We start from the raw sequence: 22,174 nt of genomic DNA, 5'->3' as shown, positions 1-22,174 counted from the left end.
ATTGGATCAAGGAGGAATACCTGGAATGAAGCTTCATGATATACCTCCTAGCTTTCTTCTGATCTGTGTCAAGATTTTGCCCTGCAAACGGCAATAGCTCCAAGAACCTATCTGTGTACTCATCTACACTCATCTCCTCCGTCTGCCTTAACTGTTCGAACTCAATCATCTTCAACTCCCTTGAACTATCAGGGAAAGCCCATCCTGCAAACTCATTAGCAAACTCCTCCCATGATAGACTATCCATCCTCGGGTTCACATAGTTTTTAAACCACTCTCGGGCCTTCTTGCACTTCAGTGTGAACCCAGCCATCTGAATGGCTCTATTGTCATCTGCCCCTAACTCATCTGTTATCATCTTGACTATCCTGAGGTACTCAAACGGATCATCACCTGTTTCATACTTAAGAGCATCCAACTTCAAGTAGTTAGTCATTTTAACCTTGCTCCCTCCAGATGAGCTAGGTTTAGGTGCTTGGGCTTCTGGGACCATAGGTTCTGCTCGGGGTGGAGGAGGTGCAACATCCCCTGGATTAGGGTTTGCTGTACCTGGATAAAAGGATGGGGGTGGGTACATACGATACTGTGGGTATGGTGGGTAGAAAGTTGAGAAGGATAAGGGTGAAAACTAGGGTAATCTGATGTACCTTCCATCGAATACCCGGGATTCTGTGAAAAGGGTGGGTATTGGGGTGGTTGAACAAACCCCGAGGCCTGAGTGCCTCCTTGGGACTCTCCCATGCCCTCTTCAGACATGCTCACACCAAGACTGCCATCCCTCCTCTAGTCCACATCCATATCATCCCCCACATATTCTGACACTCCTCCCTGAACTGTTCCTCTTCTGCTCATATCAAAAGACCTTCTAGGGTCCCTTGACACTCTCTCCCTACTAGACCTGCAGGACATTGCCCTAGGCAAAGCAGGAGGACGGGCATCCGTGCCCTCATCCTGAGGTGGTACTCCAGTCAATCGTGCAGATCGACGAGTTCCTCTCATCTTGCTTACTGAAAAACAGCACACATCACATAAAACATTAGCATCATATGGTTCATGTGGAAGCACATTAACCCGCATCACATACATCACATACATAGCATATCGTCAATGCACATGCATAAAATCATGGCATTTCATATCATTATTCAAGACAAAACTCTACATCCTACCCTAGTGGACATGATTTTCCTATTGTGCTTGCCCTTCTATAACCTCTATGAGCCCTACACACTATAGGTCCGACCATATGAACCTAGGGCTCTGATACCAATTTGTAACGACCTGAAAACCGAACCACTACTAGCGCTAGGATCCAGATCGACATAAGGTTGCCGGGACCCGTAACAAGCCTAACATACATCCTGTATACCTGTTGAATCCCATACATGATCAAACCTATACATAAAAACTTTAAACTTTTTCTTTCATTTACCAAGCTTAACCTGTGCATGCACATAACCATAAACACAAAACCCCACACTGGAGCCCTCATCAAATGCTCCAATGGGGTAACATATCATACATTAAGCTTGGTTTACATAAAACATCATTAAAACATTTCATAGATCATGTGAAAAAGGGATTAACTTTACATACTAGGGTCAAGCACAACTCTAAACCTCAATATACATCATTACATTACATCACTATACTATACTTTACAACACAATATTTTCATGTCCACATCTAGTTATTACATACATGAACTTCTATTCCTGGTGACTTCCTGGTCTAGCCCGCACCTGCAACCCTGAGGGTTAAGGGAAAGGGGTGAGCTACTAGGGCCCAGTGAGCAGAATAGTAAAATATTATATTAAAATTCATGCTTTCATGAAATGCATCACATCACAAACAAATCACCTTAAGGATGAACTTGTCACCAATAGCCCTCTACATATCCAATAGTGCCAGAACGTAGAATGGGTCCTGGTCTTTCCCTTACATAACATATCATAACATTCCAATGTGCCAGGGACGTAGAATGGGTCTTCCTGGACTTCCGTACCGTATCATCATCATATCACATCATACCATACGAGGGCTAATGGATCATCCAATGTTCATCCACATCAACAACATAATATGCAATGCAACATATTCGTAAATTCTAATGCAAACAACCTAATATATCTCATGGCATTCATAATGCGTGAATCATGCTAAAACTTTCATTATTTGCTTTAAAACATAAAGAGTCATTCTACTCACCTCAGGCTAGCTTTGAAAAGACACTGAAGCAGCTATCTCACTGTAGGGGTCCTCGGTTCCTCGGGTCCGAACCTATACAGGTGGACTCAAATGAGGGACCAAACATACATGAACATGACTCTAAACTACTCCCCAAAAACCCCCTAAAACACCTTAAAAGAATCATAGAAATCATGCAAAGGAAGGCTGAACAGGGCACTTTCGGCGGCAGGTTCGGCGGTCGAAAGTCCCTCCAGAGCTGAAACTCAGCCACTTTCGGCGGCACCTTCGGCGGCCGAAACTCCCCTCCAGAGCTGAAAGTCCAACTTTCGGGGGCAGGGTTCGGTAGCCAAAAGCTTGCCTCCATAGGCAGGTTCGACGGCCGAAAGTGCCTTCGGCTGCCGAACCTGAGTTCTTCCAAAGTGGCAGAACTCAGCCTCCTCATGCACATTTTGCCTCCCAAACCTTTCAAACATGCATTTAGCTATTCTACAACTTGCATATACACATACATAAACATATAGGGGTCTCAAACTAACCTAAACCTTAATACAAACACATAAAGCAAATCATACAACATACATTATCCATAAACTCAACATTAACCCTAACAACAATCAACTAACTTAAACATGCATTTCTACCCCATAAACCTCATAAAACTTGTTTAAAATATGGAATGAGCTAAAGATCTACTCTTACCTCTTAAAGATCGACAGGGGAGGCGACCAAAACTTAGAGAAATGGAGGAAGAAAGCTTCGGGGTCTCCAAGCTTTGAATCTTCATCTTAGCTCCAAAAATCTTCAAAACCAAGTGAATAACTCATAAAAACATGAGAGACTTGAAGGAAGAACACAAGATCGACAAGGGAGGTCGGAGACTCACCTTGGCCAGAAATGGGGAGAGAAAACTCACCCATTTCGGACAGGGGACCCCTTTATAGGTGGCTGGCCAGGCCATTTTCGGGGGCCTAACGTGCCTCCGCATGCACCCCATGTTCGGCGGCCGAACCTGGGCTCTTCCTTTATTCTCTTTCTTTCTTTTCTTTAAAACTTTAACTCAATTCCTTTCTTCATAAAAACCATAAAATACATGAAAACATTTTATAAAAACATGATTTTACCCTTCTAGAGGGTTCCGACATCCGAGATTCCACCGGACGGTGGGAATTCCAATACCGGAGTCTAGCCGGGTATTACACTTAAAACATCAAAGACGGTGAGGATCGACGCTTACCTCTTGAAGATCGAGAGAAGGCGTGACCCAACTTGGAGATTTGGGGAAAACGAGTTTCAGAGGTCTCCAAGCTTCACAACTTCGATTTTGAGCTTAAAACTTCAAAACAAGATGAAAGCTTGTTAAAAGCTTGAAAGATTTGAAGGAAAACATCAAAACTAACCATGGAAGGGTATGGACTCACCTTTGCCCAAAAATGGAGAAGAAAACTCTCCTATTTTCGGACATGGGGCCTTTTATAGGTGGCTGGCCAGACCACCTTCGGGGGCCAAAGGTGCTCCCTAAACTTCACCATGTTCGGCCGAGGTTCGGCGGCCGAACCTGGCTTTCTTTCCTTGGTACTTTTCTTTCAAAAACTCAATTTCTTTCTTACTTAAAACCTTAAAACACATGAAAACATTTTAGAAAAACATATTTTACCCTTCTAGAGGTTTCCGACATCCGAGATTCCACTGGAAAATAGGAATTTCGAAGCCGGGGTCTAGCTGGGTATTACATTCTTTACTGACGATATTTTAGTGTATTCCAAAAATACAGAGAAACATGCCCATCATCTGAAGAGAGTGTTGTAGACCTTAAGAGAACACGAGTTGTATGCCAAGTTCTCTAAATATGAGTTCTTGTTGAGGAGTGTCACATTCTTGGGGCATGTAGTGTTAGAAAATGGAATCCAGGTAGACCCTAAGAAAGTGAAAGTAGTAGCTAACTAGTCTAGACCCACTATAGTAACAGAGATCAAAAGCTTTTTAGGTTTGGCAGGTTACTAGAGGAGATTCGTTCAGATTTTTCTAAAATAGCTACCCCTATGACCAAGTTGACCCAGAAGAATCAGAAGATTTTCTGGTCAGATCAGTGTGAGGAGAGTTTCCAAGAGTTAAAGAGAAGGTTGACATCATCACTAGTGTTATCTTTGCCTACGAATAATGAGGATTTCACAATATTTTGTGATGCATCCTAATGTCTGAGATCCAATAAGGGGTTAGGCTTAGAATATATTTTGGTAAGCTTGGTTTGTGTCTCCTCCTTGTTTTCTTTTATTCCTTTTCTCTTTTGTCCTTTAGTGACACGTAACCGTCGTCCTACACTCGTACTCTCCTATTATATTCACGCTGGCCATATGTAAGAATATACTGCATCCTTTTCTATTGCCAGACGACCATTTAATTCCATCTGGCGCCACTTGAAAATGATCTCAGGCATCACAGGGTTTGTTGTCCCATGGGGCTAATGGATGTTCGAGGCCAAGGCCCCACATGCAGGCTCGCGTTCAGCCCGGCTTGTCGAGACAAGTCTTGGGGTTGTATAAGGATTAAGGTCGCGCATTGGGCCCTAATAGAGCTAAGGCCCAGTCTTTCTAGCACTGGCTTTGCCAAGGCCCGGGCGCCCAGAGCCCGGTCGTCATCAAATACCCCTTTATCTGATCATTAATTATTCCATGATTTATGAGAGGGTAAACTTCGAGATCTTAATTATTACCGCGTGGCTCTAGGAGAGTTCTATCAAAATGTCCCTTCTTTGCGTTCACCTATTTCAAACTTGTGCTCTTGCTTTCACTCATTGCTTTGCCTCTTGGTGCTGCTTCTGCTATCTTGCTCTTTCTCTTCTCTGTAATCCCTGATTTTTCAATCTGAGGTATGTCTTACTCCTCTCATGGCTTCTACTAAGATTCTCGATGTAATGGGTCTGGTGTCTTCTGTTACTCCTTCTTCCTTCTCCTACTATTTTTCCTACGACTTCTCTAACACCACCATCTTTAGAATTAGGGCTCCTTTGCCCAATGAATGAATTGTTCTCCCTTAGCCACTGTCGGCGCGCTTGATAGATGCTTAGTAAGGGCGTAATTTGGTCTTTTTCATCAAACAACACAAATTCGAGCTGACCTTCCCTTTTACTCCTTTCTTCATCGATGTTTTCCATCATTTTAGGATGCATCCTCGAATGTTGTCTCCTAAATCTATCTTGTTCATGTGTTGTTTTGAGTCCATCTACCTGTGTTGGGGTTTTGTCCCTTCTATTGAGTTATTTTGTACTTTCTTCCACCTTGTTAGGTCTAACCATGAGTTTTACTATTGCAGTCCTCAGGCTAAGTTGTCTATATTCGCGGGATATAAGGACTCAATTAAAGGTTTGACAGAAAATTTTATGGTTGTTGAGCTAAAGGAAAGCTTATGGATTAGCTGGGATATCGACCTCTCCTAGGGGGAAATTTCTTAGGGCTATAATGAATTCCCTAGGTTAACCCTAGTAGATCAAATTTTCCTTCTTTGACTGACCTCTGTAAAGAAGAAATATAACGTCGAGAAGTTCATATTTATGTCTAACCTGCGGGACTGCCGGGAAGCTAGTATTTTTTTTATTTTTTTTATGTTCTTCTTTTGTTATTTCAAGCTCTAACTGAACTGATATTTCCTTTTCAGCTTTCGTTGTGCCAATGGGTTCTATCAAGCTCCCCAAGAACTTCACTCTGTCTAGAGAGAGCATAAAGGAGACTCTGGCCGCTTTTAAGGCCAACAAGTCTGTTGTTGATGTGAATAAAGAGGTTTTCTAGGCTGCAACTCCCACATCGTCAATTTGTCGCTCTAATCCTACCCCTCACCTTCTCTAGCTTTAGTGCCAGTGTCAGGGGGCTCTCATTTAGCAGCTTCCAAAACGTCAGTCCCTCATAAAGTGTCAACCCCTTCCAAGGCTCCCCATGCTCCAATGGAAGTTCCTAAGTGTAACAGCCCGGAAACCGATACCCCTCTGTAACGACCCGAACCGCCACCGGCGCTAGGATCCAGATCGGCTTAAGGCCGCCGGGACCCGTAGCAAGCCAACATACATACTATTACCTGGTAAAATCCCATGCATGAACAAAAACTTTAACATAAAACCTGTAAAACTGAACATACACCAAGCTTGATCCGTATGCTAAAACATAACTGTGAACATAAACTTTCCCATGCTAGAGCCCTCGTCAAATGCTCTAGCTGGGTCAACATTACATACAACAAGCCTGGTTCTCAACTCAACATAAAAACATTACATAACCATGCATCAACAGGGATTAACCAGTCTATAGGGCCAAGCACACTCTAATCCATAAACATAAACTCTACTATCAGTTACATACATTATCTCAAGTTACATTATATCAACTTATATTACATGTCCACTTCCAAAACTACTAAACTGAAACATAAGCATAAACTATTACATATACATACAACTTGACTTTACCCTGCTGCCTTCTGAGCTCTGACTTAAACCTGCAACACTGGGGTTAGGGGGAAGGGGTGAGCTAAAAAGCCCAGTGAGTAGAAACATAGAAAACAGTTCATTAATTACATGCTTTCATGAAATGCATCATAACACAGAGAAATCACATAATCTTGTCCGCCTCGGGGCTTATGCAATATTTATTCCCCACGGACCCTGGTTTCTGAGAGTCTGTCTTTTTGCATGCATCTTTCCTCTCAGAGGATGGACATGACATCAAAAATCCCTCTGTCGGTGCCCGGCTCCCCCATAGGAGCTCACAAAGGCCTGTAACATACATGACATGGTGTCTGGTCCACAGAGAGCTCACATGGACTTTCCTACATGTACTTGTCCGGCTCTCAAAGGACTAAGACAAGACTCGTGACAGATATGGGCTATTGAAGTCGCCTCGGTCCACCCTTCCTCCATCAACATCAAATAATGCAATGCGTCATATTCGTGAAACTAGTGCAATCAACCTACTACATATAATCATGATGCATGAACATGCTTTAAGCATTAGATTTTGTGCATAGAAGATTAAGTTTAGTTCTACTCACCTCCTAGCAGATGCTGACTGACTCTGCAACTGCTAACACTGATGGCCTCCTCGGTCTCTCGGGTCCGATCCTACACAGGTGGACTCGAATGAGGTGCCAAACACATTCTAACAACTCATAAACAACTCCCCAAAAACCCCTCTAAACATCACTTAAACATGCATAGGAAACAACCTTGAAAAGGCTGGACAGGGCACTTTCGGCGGCACCTTCGGCGGCCGAAAGTCCCTTCCAGAGACGAAACTCGGGTAAGTTCGGCGGCAGGTTCGGCGGCCGAAACCCCTGGACAGAAACGAAAGTCCCTCCTTCGGGGGCACGTTCGGCAGCCTAAAGACTGCCTCCCATGCAGGTTCGGCGGCCGAAACTCCTTTCGGCGGCCGAACCTGGTCCCCTTTGGACGACAGGTCCGATTCTGCCAAGCCAAAAACCAAACTCAAATATACCCAAATCCTCACATCCTCTCTCCCAATCATGCATACTCACTCCCACAAGCATAAAGGAGTATAAACTAACATAAACTCCTCAACACAAACGTCACATAACATACATTGGGTATAAAACCCACATAAACCTTAAACATGCATTTCTACCCAAACTCAACCATCAAACTCTATAAAACTTACTTAAAACTTTATTAAACATAAGGAAAAGCAAGGATCTACACTAACCTCTTGGAGATCGAGGGTTGGTGTGACCCGAACCTTGGAGATGTGGAGGAAACTAGCTCTGAGGTCTCCAAGCTCCAAATCTTTGATCCAAGCTTAAAACTCTTCAAAACCAAGAATGAAACTCATAAAAACCATAGAAGATGAAGGAAAACGTGAAATCGACCAAGGGAGGACATGAACTCACCTGGGCACGAGAATGGGGAGAAAACTCGCCCATTTTCGGTCTGAGGCCTTTTATAGGCGACCGGCTGAGCCACATTCGGCGGCCAAACCAGCACCCTAAAGTCCCCCATGTTCGGCGGCCGAACTTGAGGTTCGGCAGCCGAACCTGGTTTCTGCCCAACTCAACTTTCGGAAGCCAAAAGTCCATCCGAAACCTTCTCATGTTCGGCGGCCGAACATCACCTTCGGCGGCCGAACCTGGGTTCTTCCTCCTTGGCCTTCTTCTCTTCAAAACTCAATTCATTTTCATTTAAAATCATGAAATCATGTGAAAACATTTTAGAAAACACATTTTACCCCTTCTAGAGAGATCCAACACCCTAGATTCCGCCGGAAGGCAGGAATCCCGATGCCGGATTCTAGCCGGGTATTACATTCTACCCCCCTTACAAAAACATTCGTCCCCGAATGTTAAAACAACAAACACAAGCATGCAAGCAAGCAAGCGAATCCTAAAGCTTCTCTCCAAAGAGAGACACCAAACGCTGGAGTAAGAACTCCCAGGTTCCTAAACTCCACAAGCTTCTGCTGCGCTACTCTGATCCTTCTCTATCTTCCTCCTTCTCTGCTCTTACTCTTCTCTTCTCATCTTTACTAACTGGCTTCTTCTCACTACTAACCCAAAACTAACTCTAACTCTCACAGGTAGTACCCGAATTTCAGATCTATCTTGGAAAAACAAACAGCTCCTACTAGCTGTCCCAATAGATCATCCATCCTACATGGGAATACCTGCCCTTGGTAGTGACCTTGTTTAACCGCTTACAGTCGTTACAAAGTCTCAAGAATTCATCCTTCGTTTCCCACAGCCATACTGGAGCAATCCAGAGTGAGGTACTAGGTCGGACAAAACCCCTTGTCTACCAAGTCTCGCCTCTACTCTACTGCTACCTCTCTCTATGCAGGCGCCATCCTATAGGGAAGGGTAGAAATGGTTCTGCGTCCAGACACCATTCCTATACCAAACTCTAACTCCCTGACAGATGGTAAACCTGACAACTCGCCTGGGAAGACATCTAAGAATTCTCTCTAACAACTGGCACTGAGGCTGGTTCCCCGACCTGACTGCTGAACTCTCAAACAAGAGCTAGAACCCTCTGACAACCCCTCCTACGCACCCTACGAACCTTACAGGCTGACATCAAACCTCTAGGCATCCCTACTGTGTCCCCTCAGAAGAAAATCTTTGACCCATCCTGTCCTCTGAACCAGACTACCTTGTCTTTGCAGGCCAAGATAGCACCACGAGTAGAAAAACCATTCCAACCCTAAACTGACGTCCAGACAGTCAAGTCTAGGACCTCAATGTTGGGTGGAAGGCATCTACCCTCAACTGTCATAGAACTGGACCGGCAGACTGACTCTGCCACAGATGAATCACACGAGAGTCTACTGACCAAAGAGAACACTCTAGCCCAGAAGCTATCAATTCAACCTCTCGACGGCTCCTAGAGCAACTAAAGAAAGAGAAAAACACTAGGGTTCACAAAACATACACATCAGAACATTCAAAAGTGAGCATACCTGGCACCACCATGTTCGATGTGTCTGCCTCTTGCTGAGCTTGGGTGAAGATCCGAGCTGAAGCTGACGGACCTTCTCCACGGGAACCTTCCGAAGAAAAGGCTGACCCTCTTCCTCTGCCTCGACTACTAACCTGAACCATGGCTGAAGCTACTGGCTGAGACTGTGCTAACCGGGGCACAGTAGGACACTCACGTGCTATGTGTCCTTCCTGTCCACACCTAAAACAAGCTGTCGTCCCAAACCGACAGACTCCCTTGTGCGGCCTTCCGCACCTCAAGCATCTTGAACTGCCTGAGCCAGAGCTCGAACCACCAAAACCCAAACTAGCCTTTAGATTCTGCCAAAACTTCTTCTGCGACTTCCTGAGACCTCTCTTCCATTTCTTACCTCTCGTGGCAGCTGTACTCAGAGTGGAGGGATCAATCCCTCCTGAACCTGAGATCCTGGAATCCTGAGTCTGAGCATCCTCCTGAGAATCTCCCATACCTTCTTCAGGTACTCTGACTCCCATACTGACATCCCTTCTCTGAACATCCATCTCCACTTCCCTCATACTAGCTGACATCCTTCTTGGAGCCATTCCTTCTCTGCTTGCATCAAAAGACCTTCCAGGGTCCCTTGATGCTCCCCATCTGCTGACTCCCCACGACTGCGCTCTAGGCAGAGCAGGGGGAAAGGTATCCAAACCTTCCCTCTCAGATGGAACTCCAGTCGATTCCACAGATCGACGAGCACCTCGCATTCTGGCTCCTCTGAAGAACAACACACAAGCATCCAAACAATCATTAGCATCATACGGTCCATGTGGAAACACATGAACCTACATCATACATACATAGCATACATAACATGTCATACATCATAGCATTTATGCACATGCATGAAATCATGGCATATCACATCATCATAGCAAGACAGGACTCGACATCCTATCCTAGTGGACATGCTCTTACTCTTAATCTTTCTTAATGTGCTTGCCCTACTAACACAACTTCTATGACAACCTCTTTCCGATGTGAGATGTCTCAAATCCCTGAGCACATCGCTCAACACATCGTACTCCTGAGGCCCTAAGCTCTGATACCATTCTGTAACAGCCCGGAAACCGATACCCCTCTGTAACGACCCGAACCGCCACCGGCGCTAGGATCCAGATCGGCTTAAGGCCGCCGGGACCCGTAGCAAGCCAACATACATACTATTACCTGGTAAAATCCCATGCATGAACAAAAACTTTAACATAAAACCTGTAAAACTGAACATACACCAAGCTTGATCCGTATGCTAAAACATAACTGTGAACATAAACTTTCCCATGCTAGAGCCCTCGTCAAATGCTCTAGCTGGGTCAACATTACATACAACAAGCCTGGTTCTCAACTCAACATAAAAACATTACATAACCATGCATCAACAGGGGTTAACCAGTCTATAGGGCCAAGCACACTCTAATCCATAAACATAAACTCTACTATCAGTTACATACATTATCTCAAGTTACATTATATCAACTTATATTACATGTCCACTTCCAAAACTACTAAACTGAAACATAAGCATAAACTATTACATATACATACAACTTGACTTTACCCTGCTGCCTTCTGAGCTCTGACTTAAACCTGCAACACTGGGGTTAGGGGGAAGGGGTGAGCTAAAAAGCCCAGTGAGTAGAAACATAGAAAACAGTTCATTAATTACATGCTTTCATGAAATGCATCATAACACAGAGAAATCACATAATCTTGTCCGCCTCGGGGCTTATGCAATATTTATTCCCCACGGACCCTGGTTTCTGAGAGTCTGTCTTTTTGCATGCATCTTTCCTCTCAGAGGATGGACATGACATCAAAAATCCCTCTGTCGGTGCCCGGCTCCCCCATAGGAGCTCACAAAGGCCTGTAACATACATGACATGGTGTCTGGTCCACAGAGAGCTCACATGGACTTTCCTACATGTACTTGTCCGGCTCTCAAAGGACTAAGACAAGACTCGTGACAGATATGGGCTATTGAAGTCGCCTCGGTCCACCCTTCCTCCATCAACATCAAATAATGCAATGCGTCATATTCGTGAAACTAGTGCAATCAACCTACTACATATAATCATGATGCATGAACATGCTTTAGGCATTAGATTTTGTGCATAGAAGATTAAGTTTAGTTCTACTCACCTCCTAGCAGACGCTGACTGACTCTGCAACTGCTAACACTGATGGCCTCCTCGGTCTCTCGGGTCCGATCCTACACAGGTGGACTCGAATGAGGTGCCAAACACATTCTAACAACTCATAAACAACTCCCCAAAAACCCCTCTAAACATCACTTAAACATGCATAGGAAACAACCTTGAAAAGGCTGGACAGGGCACTTTCGGCGGCACCTTCGGCGGCCGAAAGTCCCTTCCAGAGACGAAACTCGGGTAAGTTCGGCGGCAGGTTCGGCGGCCGAAACCCCTGGACAGAAACGAAAGTCCCTCCTTCGGGGGCACGTTCGGCAGCCTAAAGACTGCCTCCCATGCAGGTTCGGCGGCCGAAACTCCTTTCGGCGGCCGAACCTGGTCCCCTCTAGACGACAGGTCCGATTCTGCCAAGCCAAAAACCAAACTCAAATATACCCAAATCCTCACATCCTCTCTCCCAATCATGCATACTCACTCCCACAAGCATAAAGGAGTATAAACTAACATAAACTCCTCAACACAAACGTCACATAACATACATTGGGTATAAAACCCACATAAACCTTAAACATGCATTTCTACCCAAACTCAACCATCAAACTCTATAAAACTTACTTAAAACTTTATTAAACATAAGGAAAAGCAAGGATCTACACTAACCTCTTGGAGATCGAGGGTTGGTGTGACCCGAACCTTGGAGATGTGGAGGAAACTAGCTCTGGGGTCTCCAAGCTCCAAATCTTTGATCCAAGCTTAAAACTCTTCAAAACCAAGAATGAAACTCATAAAAACCATAGAAGATGAAGGAAAACGTGAAATCGACCAAGGGAGGACATGAACTCACCTGGGCACGAGAATGGGGAGAAAACTCGCCCATTTTCGGTCTGAGGCCTTTTATAGGCGACCGGCTGAGCCACATTCGGCGGCCAAACCAGCACCCTAAAGTCCCCCATGTTCGGCGGCCGAACTTGAGGTTCGGCAGCCGAACCTGGTTTCTGCCCAACTCAACTTTCGGAAGCCAAAAGTCCATCCGAAACCTTCTCATGTTCGGCGGCCGAACATCACCTTCGGCGGCCGAACCTGGGTTCTTCCTCCTTGGCCTTCTTCTCTTCAAAACTCAATTCATTTTCATTTAAAATCATGAAATCATGTGAAAACATTTTAGAAAACACATTTTACCCCTTCTAGAGAGATCCAACACCCTAGATTCCGCCGGAAGGCAGGAATCCCGATGCCGGATTCTAGCCGGGTATTACACTAAGGAGCCTATCGTGGTTAGCAAGTCGGCTAAGAGTAGCTCAGAAGAGGGCACCAGATCTACTCCTTTGGATGTCCCACCCATTCAAGTTGTGGGTGCTATTACCATCAAAGGCAAAGCCGCTAAACGCTCCCGGACTTTAAAACCCTCAAGGGTAGCCCTTTCTTCTCTCATTGATAAGGGGGAAAAGGTGGTAGAGAACTTGTCGTCCGCCCTAGCCAATGAGCTGTTGAACGCGCCCAAGGTGACCACTGAGTCGATGCCAGCTTTCATGGCTGAGATGCTGTGCAGTAAGATGTTTAGGGGGGTCCCAGATACTTCTAACCCCCATTTTTTTTGCTCTTATTAGTCATTTGACCTGTGCCACCAAATAGCAGGCAGCTTTTAGCTCACGCTCACTAGAGGATCTTAGGGATAGTTTGAGGGAGATGTTCCTCATGGTAAGTTGTCTGTCTTTCTTGAAAGTGTTTTTAAATTTCTAATTTTCCTGACTTTATTTTTTCTTTTCTGTAGCAGTCCTTTGGCATATTCATGAAGATCGATGCCCGAAATTGATCTCTCTAGAGCTGGATGGACCAGCGTATTACAGAGGCATGCCAGGATGAGAATCTGGTTGCTACAGGTGAGGCTCGTGGGCACATTATCGCGTTCCGAGGGCAAATTGAAGACCTCACCAATGGGCCTCTATGGCAGAGTCTTAGCAAGATGAAGCCCTCGCACAGCTATTTGTTTTGGAGGAGACTCATTGTCAGCGTGATGAGGCCTGGGTCTAGCGCGACGAGGCCTTGGCTCATGCTACTATCCTCCAGTAGGAGCTTAACAAGTACATCAAGGACCTAAAGGGCATGACTTCGATGGTGGAGGAGTTTCGACCAACTCCACCAAGAGATTTCTGCCCTAGAGGAGAGGTGTGCTTCCTTAATGAGGGATGCTAGGGCTACAGAGGACAAGGTTCAGCAGGCTTGCGAAGCGCGACTGTAGGAGTACAAGGACTCCACAAAGCTGAAGGAGAAGGTTCAACAAGTCTGCGAAGTGCGATTGCAGGAGTACCAGGGCTCGACGGAGTTGAAGGAGAAAATATATAAGGAGGCCTTTCGCCTGTTTGCTTCATGCTTTAACCAGGGCCTCAAAGCTGTTTGTGATGCCCTCTCCGCTCCGTTGGCTGACTTACGAGCCCCCAAACTCGATTCTGATGGCAAGGAGGTCTGCTACAGAGAGGATGATAACCACCTTCCCAAGAATCCCCCTTCTTTACCCCCTGCACAGCAGGAGGGCAACCCTGTAAATGATTTAGTTAGCTCTGCTCCCCTTTCCCCTGCTGCTTCTGTAACACACTCAAATGGTGTAGGGAAAGAATAAGTGAATTAATAGATTTTTGAACCTATCTATTGTTTTCAAGTCGTTTGGTTGTTTTATTTTTCCTGTCTATTTGAATTTTATTTGTATTCCCATACTTTGATTATTTTTGCATATGTTATCTGTGAACAATGTCGAGTTGCTCGTTCGACATATTGCTCATAAAAATGTCTAACTTATTGCATTTTGAGTTTTGTTTATTGAATGTCTTGGTTTTATTACTCCAAGGTTTTATTTTTTTTCTTTATTTGTAATTCGATATTCATGGTGCTAGGGTTCTTTTGTGAGGTCAGCATCTTGCCTTAGTTTTAGTTTGGTTTGACATTGGGGGTGCCGAGTTCCATCTTCAAGGTCGGCACCTTGCCTTAGTATTATCTCTAATTGATCATTAGGGGTGTCGAGGTCCCTTTTTGAGGTTGGCACTATGCCTCAGCTTTACTTCTGGTAGGGCATTAGAGGTGCTGAGGTCCCTTTTCGAGGTTGGCTCCACTCCTCAGTTTTATTTCTAGTAGGGCATTAGGGGTGTCGAGGTCCCTTTTTGAGGTCGGCAGCATGCCTCAGTTTTACTTCTGGTAGGGCATTAGGGGTGTCGAGGTCCCTTTTCGAGGTCGGCACTACACCTCAGTTTTATTTCTTTTATCTTTTAGCTCTGCTAGTATGGTACCTTTAGTTCTTCTTTGGTCTTCATTTGGGTCTACACTTCCTTAATCGGTTTATAGTGCCAGCGGTCTATTTCCGAGATCGATCATCCACCTCATTGAGGTTTTCATTTCCTTAAACAGTTTTATGATGTCGACGGTCTTATGTCCGAGATCAGTCACCCACCTCGTTGAGGTCTTCATTTCCTCAATCGATTTTGTGGTGCCGGCGGTCTTATTTTTGAGACCGATCACCCACCTCATTGAGATCTTCATTGTTTCTCAAATGTTTTTTAAGAGTAGAAAATAAGATTTTTATTCGTATTTCCGATATAATAGTTACATTGTACAACTTATCGAAAGTACCTCTTCAAATACTAGAGGTTATAAGCGTGAGGTTCTAGATTCTCCTGTAAATCTTCGATTTTGTATACTCCTACTCTGATGACTTTGGTGATCCTAAACGATCATTCCCAAGTCGATGCTAGTTTTCCCATATCAACTCTTTTTTCCTGTGGCTTCTAGTCTTCTTAGGGCTAGGTCCCCAACTTTCAAGTTCCTCTCACGAACCTTCTGGTTATAGTACTGAGCTTCTTTCTGCTGATAGCTATTTGCACTTGTGCTTCATCCTTGATTTCCTTTAGGGAATCCAGTTTGCTCCTCAGTTTCTCACCATTGAGTCTTCGTCATTAAACTAAACCTGGTATATGGGGATTTGCAGCTTCATGGGAACTACAGCTTTTGTCTTAAATTCTAGTGTGAATAGGGTTTCCCCTGTCGATGTTCAAAATGTAGTCTGGAATTATGCAGCTCAGATGACCAATTCCTTTTAGCACCATCTAGCCGTTTCTTCAGCCCTTGAAGGATAGCTTGATTAGTCACCTCGGTTTGGCCATTTGTCTACAGATGAGCTACAGAGGAAAACTTATGTTATATACCCATGTTTCTCATAAAATCTGATGTAAGCACAACCAACAACACTGATGAGCTAGCATTGCCTCAAGGACCAATTACAAGGTTGAGATCCAAGAGGTTAAAGGAAGCACTTCAAGGATTCATGAAGGAATATGTTGAAACTTTGCAAGTTCATTTTGAAGTTGAAGAACAATATGGCCATTCCAAGTCAATTAGGCCGAATATGTCCTTATTGACAATTCAAACTTTGTATTTATAGTGGGTAGTTATTTAGTAGTTGATAGTTATTTAGTAGTGGGTAGTTATTTAGCAGTTGATAGTTAACCAGTAGTGGGTAGTTATCCAGTAGTGGGTAGTTATCTAGTAGTGGATAGTGGCATAGATCATGGATCCATGCAGAGTAGTGGGTAGTGGCATAGATCATGGGTCCATGCATAGTAGTGGAAAGTGGCAAAGATCATGGGTCATTATTTAGGTTATATAAAGAATCTCTTCTTCCATATTGTACACATATTATCAATTATTCAATACAATTGCTTCATGCAATTCTTTTTTGAGAGCTTAAGAGAGATCTTGGTTCTTGACATTGCATCACGAATAAGGTTTGAAACTAACTTGTATGTTTCTTATTCTTGCTGCTCTTAAAATCAATCAGTTATAAGTGTTCTTAATTGCATGTTAATTAAGGGTGCTTTAGATTGGGGAATTGTTTTTTGAACTAAGCTATTTTTACTAGGGTATGTGCCGTTTCAGACTCTAATAGGCTGGGGTTCTGCATCAATTGGTATCAAAGCCAGGTCACAGGTTCGAGCCGCGGGGAGGTAAAGGGGAAAAGAGGGATTTAATCCAAAAAGAGTACCCAAAAACTGTGCCTCCCCAAAGTGGCATCCAACGTGGAGACGTTACCGTGTGTGTAGGGTTCCTGGGCTATATAGGATTAACGTAGCGCCTCTACTAACAACTTAAGCTTTTGGTAGAACGGTAACTGCATCAATTGGTATCAGAGCTAGGCTTAGTAATAATTTATTAACTATCCTTTGTGTCTTTTCTTCAATTTTTCATGATATTTCCGTTTGGAATACCTACTAGAGTCGAATACATTGTTTAGTTGTTGTTCAAATCGTATTTTACCCTAAATTTTTGTTTAGACGAAATTACTATTTTCAATGGTTCGGTTTGTGCTTTCTGCCCTAATTCGTATGCTCCTATTCTAACACTCTTAGAATAGTATTTCCAGTGTTTTACTTTAGTCCATTTAAAAAAAAAACCAAAAAGAAGGAAAAAAAAAGAAAAAGAATTTCTGCAATTTGGGTCAATTGTTCAAACTTCATTTTGATATTGATACCTACTAGTACAAATCATATTTCATATATCTTGAACATATTTGTGGGTTTGGGATTCGAAATATATGTTTGGGGTAGGTTTAGGGCAAATTTGGGTAATATTTTCACAAAAATAGTTGTACTTAATACTTGCTGTTTTAAGTGTCTATTTTGTTTGCTTGCTTTGAATTGTTTTTGTTGAGTCAATATTAAGATCAGTTAACCTAGGATTGTATGCTTAGGGATAACTTCGTGTTAAGCACATCCATCTTGTTAATTTTTTATTCTTAGTTTGTCAATTTGGTGTCTTTCTGTCTGTTGGTTCCTTACACTTAGTTTGACAAATTGCATATTGTTGAACATCTAATTACACTTAGTACACGAAATTTCACTTTTGTGTGCTAAATCAATCCGTTTGTTCATTTGGTCAGTTTGCATCTAGTGTTGTTTCCTATCTTTTCTTATTAGGTCTTTTGTAATACCCGGCTAGACTCCGGTGTCGGGATTCCTAACGTCCGGTGGAATCTCGGATGTCGGAGACCTCTAGAAGGGTAAAACCATGTTTTCATAAAATGTTTTGATGTATTTTATGTTTTTTAATGAAAATAAATCCAAGTTTTGAGTGTAGAGGGCTTTGGAGACTTTGCCAGGTTCGGCCGCCGAACATGGGGAGGTTTTGGGAGCGCTTTTGGCCTCCGAAAGCCTTGTTTGAATAAGCAAAGGTTCGGCGGCCGAACCTCATGTTCGGCCGCCGAACTTGCATGCGTTGTGGGGGCACGTTAGGCCGCCGAAAGGTGGTAAGGACAACCCTATAAAAGGACCCCATGGCCGAAACGGATGAGCTTTTCTCCCCATTGTCAGCCAAGGTGAGTTCTCCACCGCCCCTCCTCTGTTTTGAGCTTCTCCCTTCGAGTTTTCATGTTTTTCTTATGAGTTTTCATCTTGTTTTGAAGATTTCGAGTTTAAAGCGAGTTTTGGAGTTTTGAGGTTCAAGAACTCAAATCTCTCCCATCTCCGAGCTAGGGTCATTTTCCTCTCGATCTACAAGAGGTAAGGGCCGATCTTGAGCTCACTACATGTTTTTAACAAGTTTTAAGTTGATTCTTGAAGTAGAAATGCATGTGTAGGGTTTTATGAGTTTTTGGGTTTATGTTGGTTCATGGACAATGTATGTTGGATTTGTGTTGTTTGATGTGTTGTAGATGGGGTTTAAGATAGTTTGAAGCCCCTAGGAGCTTGTATGCTTGAGTATGTGTGTTGTAGAATAGGATTGTGCATGTTTATAAGATTTGGGAGGCATTGGAGGCAAGAGGAGCCAAGTTTCTGCCCTTTGGCAGAAACCAGGTTCAGCAGCCGAAGGACTTTCGGCTGCCGAACATGGCTGGGGAGGTAAGCCTTTCGGCTGCCGAAGCCTGCCCCCGAAAAGAGACTTTCGTCTCTGTCTGGGACTTTCGGCCGCCAAAGGTGCCGCCGAACCTGTCTGGGTTTCGGCTCTGATGGGACTTTCGGCCGCCGAAGGTGCCGCCGAACCTGCCCTGTTCAGTCTTCCCTTGCATGTTTTTGCATAATTGTTTTGAGGTGTTTTAGGGGGTTTTTGGGGGATGTTTTTAGAGTTATGTTCTAGTTATTTGGTCCCTCATTTGAGTGCACCTGTGTAGGTTCGGACCCGAGGAACCGAGGACCCCAGCAGTGAGTCAGCTGCTTCAGTCATTGTTAGAGCTAGCCAAGAGGTGAGTAGAATAAACCTTTACGTTTTAAAGCGAATAAATTATAATGTTTTTAGCATGTTCATGCATCATGAATGCCATGTGATGAATTACGTTGTTTGCATTAGAATTCACGAATATGTTGCATTGCATTTATGATGTTGATGTGGATTGGTTATTGGATGATCCTTTAGTCCTCATATGGTATGATGATGTTATGGCATGATATTGTATGGAAGTCCAGGTTGTACCCATTCTACGTCCCTGGCACTATGTAAGAGAAAGTCCAGGTTGTACCCATTCTACGTCCCTGGCACATTGGAATGTTGTGATATGTTATGTTAAGAGAAAGACCGGTTGTACCCATTCTACGTCCCGGCACTTTGGAATGTAGAGGACTATTGGTGACAATACCATCCGAGATGTGATTTGTTGTGATGTGTTGCATTACATGATGGCATGAGAATTTAAATATTGTTTTTCATTATTCTGCTCACTGGGCTCTAGTAGCTCACCCCTTTTTCCCCTAATCCCCCAGGATTGCAGGTACGGGCTAGACAGAGAAGTCAAGAAGAGTAAAGTCATATGTTTGTAATAGATAGAAAGTGGACATGATAATTTGTAAGATGATGTAAAGTTTGAATAGTCATGTTATGTATAATGATATTGAGGATTATAAGTTGTGCTTGACCCTATGGATGTTGTTATCCCTTTTTTTATACATGATCTTAGATGTTTTATGATGTAGATGTAAACCAACTCAACACATGTTATGCCACCCATTGGGGGCTTTGATGAGATCCCACAGAGGGGTCAAGGTTATGGTTATGTTTATGTTCAGTGCATGCACAGGTTGAGGTTGGTATATGTGAGAATGTATGAAAGAAAAGTTTTAATTTCTATGTATATTGTTGATCATGTATGGGATTAGTTCTATCTCGAACTCTTTCAAACTCCTGCAACTGCTCCTTCAACTCTTTCAATTCTGCTGGCGCCATCCTGTAGGGAGGGATAGAGATCGGTCGGGTTCCAGGCATTAGTTCTATCTCGAACTCTATCTCCCTAGCAGGTGGTAAACCTGGCAGCTCGTCTGGGAACACATCTAAGAACTCTCTAACCACTGGCACTGAGGCGGGCTCTCTGACCTGACTGCTAAGCTTTCTCACATGAGCCAAATACCCCTGACATCCCCTCCTGAGCAACCTACGAGCCTGAAGAGCTGATATCAGACCTCTAGGTGTACCCCTCCTGTCTCCTCTGAAGACAACCTCAGACCCATCCTGACCTCTGAACCTGACTACCTTGTCCCTGCAGTCCAAGGTAGCACCATGGGTAGATAACCAGTCCATCCCTAGAATGACGTCAAAATCTGTCAAATCTAGAACCACTAGGTCGGCGGACAAGCATCTTCCCTCAACAAACACAGGACTACACTGGCAGACTGACTCTGCCACTGATGGGTCACACTTGGGTCCACTGACCCAGAGAGGACACTCTAACCCAGAAGTCATCAGACCTAACCTCCCCACGGCTCTCGGAGCAATAAAAGAATGAGATGCACCAGGGTCCATCAAGGCATACACATCTGAACAACCAATAATTAAGTTACCTGCCACTACGGTGTTAGATGCATCTGCCTCCTGCTGTGTCATTGTGAAGATCCGTGCTGGAGCTGATGGACCTTCACCTCTGAAACCCGCTGAAGAAGAGGCCGCCCCTCTCCCTCTGCCTGTGCCACTGGCCTGAGTCATGGCTAGAGCTGCTGGCTGCGCTACACTGCCTGAGGCTGTCTGCTGGGACTGAGCCATCGGGACTGCTCTTGGACATTCTCGGGCCATATGCCCCTCCTGACCACATCTGAAACAGGCGTTCGTCCCAAATCGACATACTCCCCTGTGTGACTTACCACACTTCGCACAAACTGCATTGTCCGCACCAGAGCTTGAGCCACTTCCAAATCCCAGACTAGACTTGACTTTATTCCAGAACTTATTCTTCTTGCCCTTGGGCTTACCCCATCTCTTACTGCCTGAAGCTGCTGCACTCAGGGTAGAAGGATCTAATCTTCCCCCACCCGGAGTTTTAGAACCAGAAGGCTATGCCACTGTCTGCTTAACTGTCCCCTGAATGATGGCACTGGCCTCCATTTTCCTAGCCATATCTACTATGGCATGGAAGCTCTCCCTGTCCACGGACTGAATCAAGGAGGAATACCTGGAATGAAGTTTCATGACATACCTCCTTGACTTCTTCGAATCTGTATCCAGACTCTGCCCAGCAAAAGGCAACAGCTCCAAGAATCTGTCGGTGTACTCCTCTACACTCATATCCTCTGTCTGCCTCAACTGTTCAAACTCTATCATTTTCAGCTCCCTTGAACTATCGGGAAAAGCCCAACCTGCAAACTCGTTTGCAAACTCTTCCCAGGACATGCTGTCCACTCTCGGGTTCACATAATTCTTGAACCATTCTCGTGCCTTCTTGCACTTAAGCGTGAACCCAGCCATCTGAATGGCTCTACTGTCATCAGCCCCTAACTCCTCTGTAATAGTCTTGACCCTCTCAAGATACACAAACGGGTCATCACCTGACTCAAACTGGGGAGCACCCAGCTTCATGTATTCAGTCATCTTGACCTTGCTCCCACTGGCTGAGCTAGGTCTAGAAGGTTGAGCAACTGGGGCTGCTGGTTCTGTAGGTGGTGGAGGTGGTGCAACATTTTCTGAGGTAGGGTTTGCTGGATTTGGATAGTAAGGTGGGGGTGGATACATTGGGTATTGCGAATATGGTGGGTAGTATGGTGGGTATGGCATCTGTGTGGGATAAGGAGTGAAGCTAGGGTAATCCGATGTACCTCCCATCGAATACCCGAGATGTTGTGAGAAGTGTGGGTAGTGGGGTGGCTGAACAAATCCCGAGGCCTGAGTGCCTCCTTGGGACTCTCCCATACCTTCTTCCGACATGCTAACTCCCAAACTGCCATCCCTCCTCTGCTCTACATCCATCTGGTCCCCCACTTCCTCTGACATTCCGCCCTGAACTGTTCCTCTAACTGATCTGCTCCTACCCAGATCCAAAGACCTCCTAGGGTCTCTTGCTGCCCTTTCTCTGCTAGATCTACTAGACATTGCCCTAGGCAATGCTGGAGGACGGGCG

General features: G+C 44.4%; 1 protein-coding gene across 1 annotated transcript in view; it reads right to left on the bottom strand.

Moving 5' to 3' along the window:
- The window catches only part of LOC110618221, a 28,948-nt gene extending 15,594 nt beyond the window's left edge, over nucleotides 1–13,354 (bottom strand). The window contains exon 1 of the mRNA XM_021761345.2: nucleotides 13,187–13,354. Within this exon, the coding sequence (XP_021617037.2) occupies nucleotides 13,187–13,354 (168 nt within the window). The remainder of the gene's footprint in view (nucleotides 1–13,186) is intronic.
- Nucleotides 13,355–22,174: the final 8,820 nt, after the last annotated feature.

Source organism: Manihot esculenta, chromosome 11, assembly GCF_001659605.2.
Source record: "Manihot esculenta cultivar AM560-2 chromosome 11, M.esculenta_v8, whole genome shotgun sequence".
Lineage (NCBI taxonomy): Eukaryota > Viridiplantae > Streptophyta > Magnoliopsida > Malpighiales > Euphorbiaceae > Manihot > Manihot esculenta.
The sequence above is the reverse complement of the archived record's forward strand: the minus strand, read 5'-3'. Positions and strand labels throughout refer to the sequence as shown.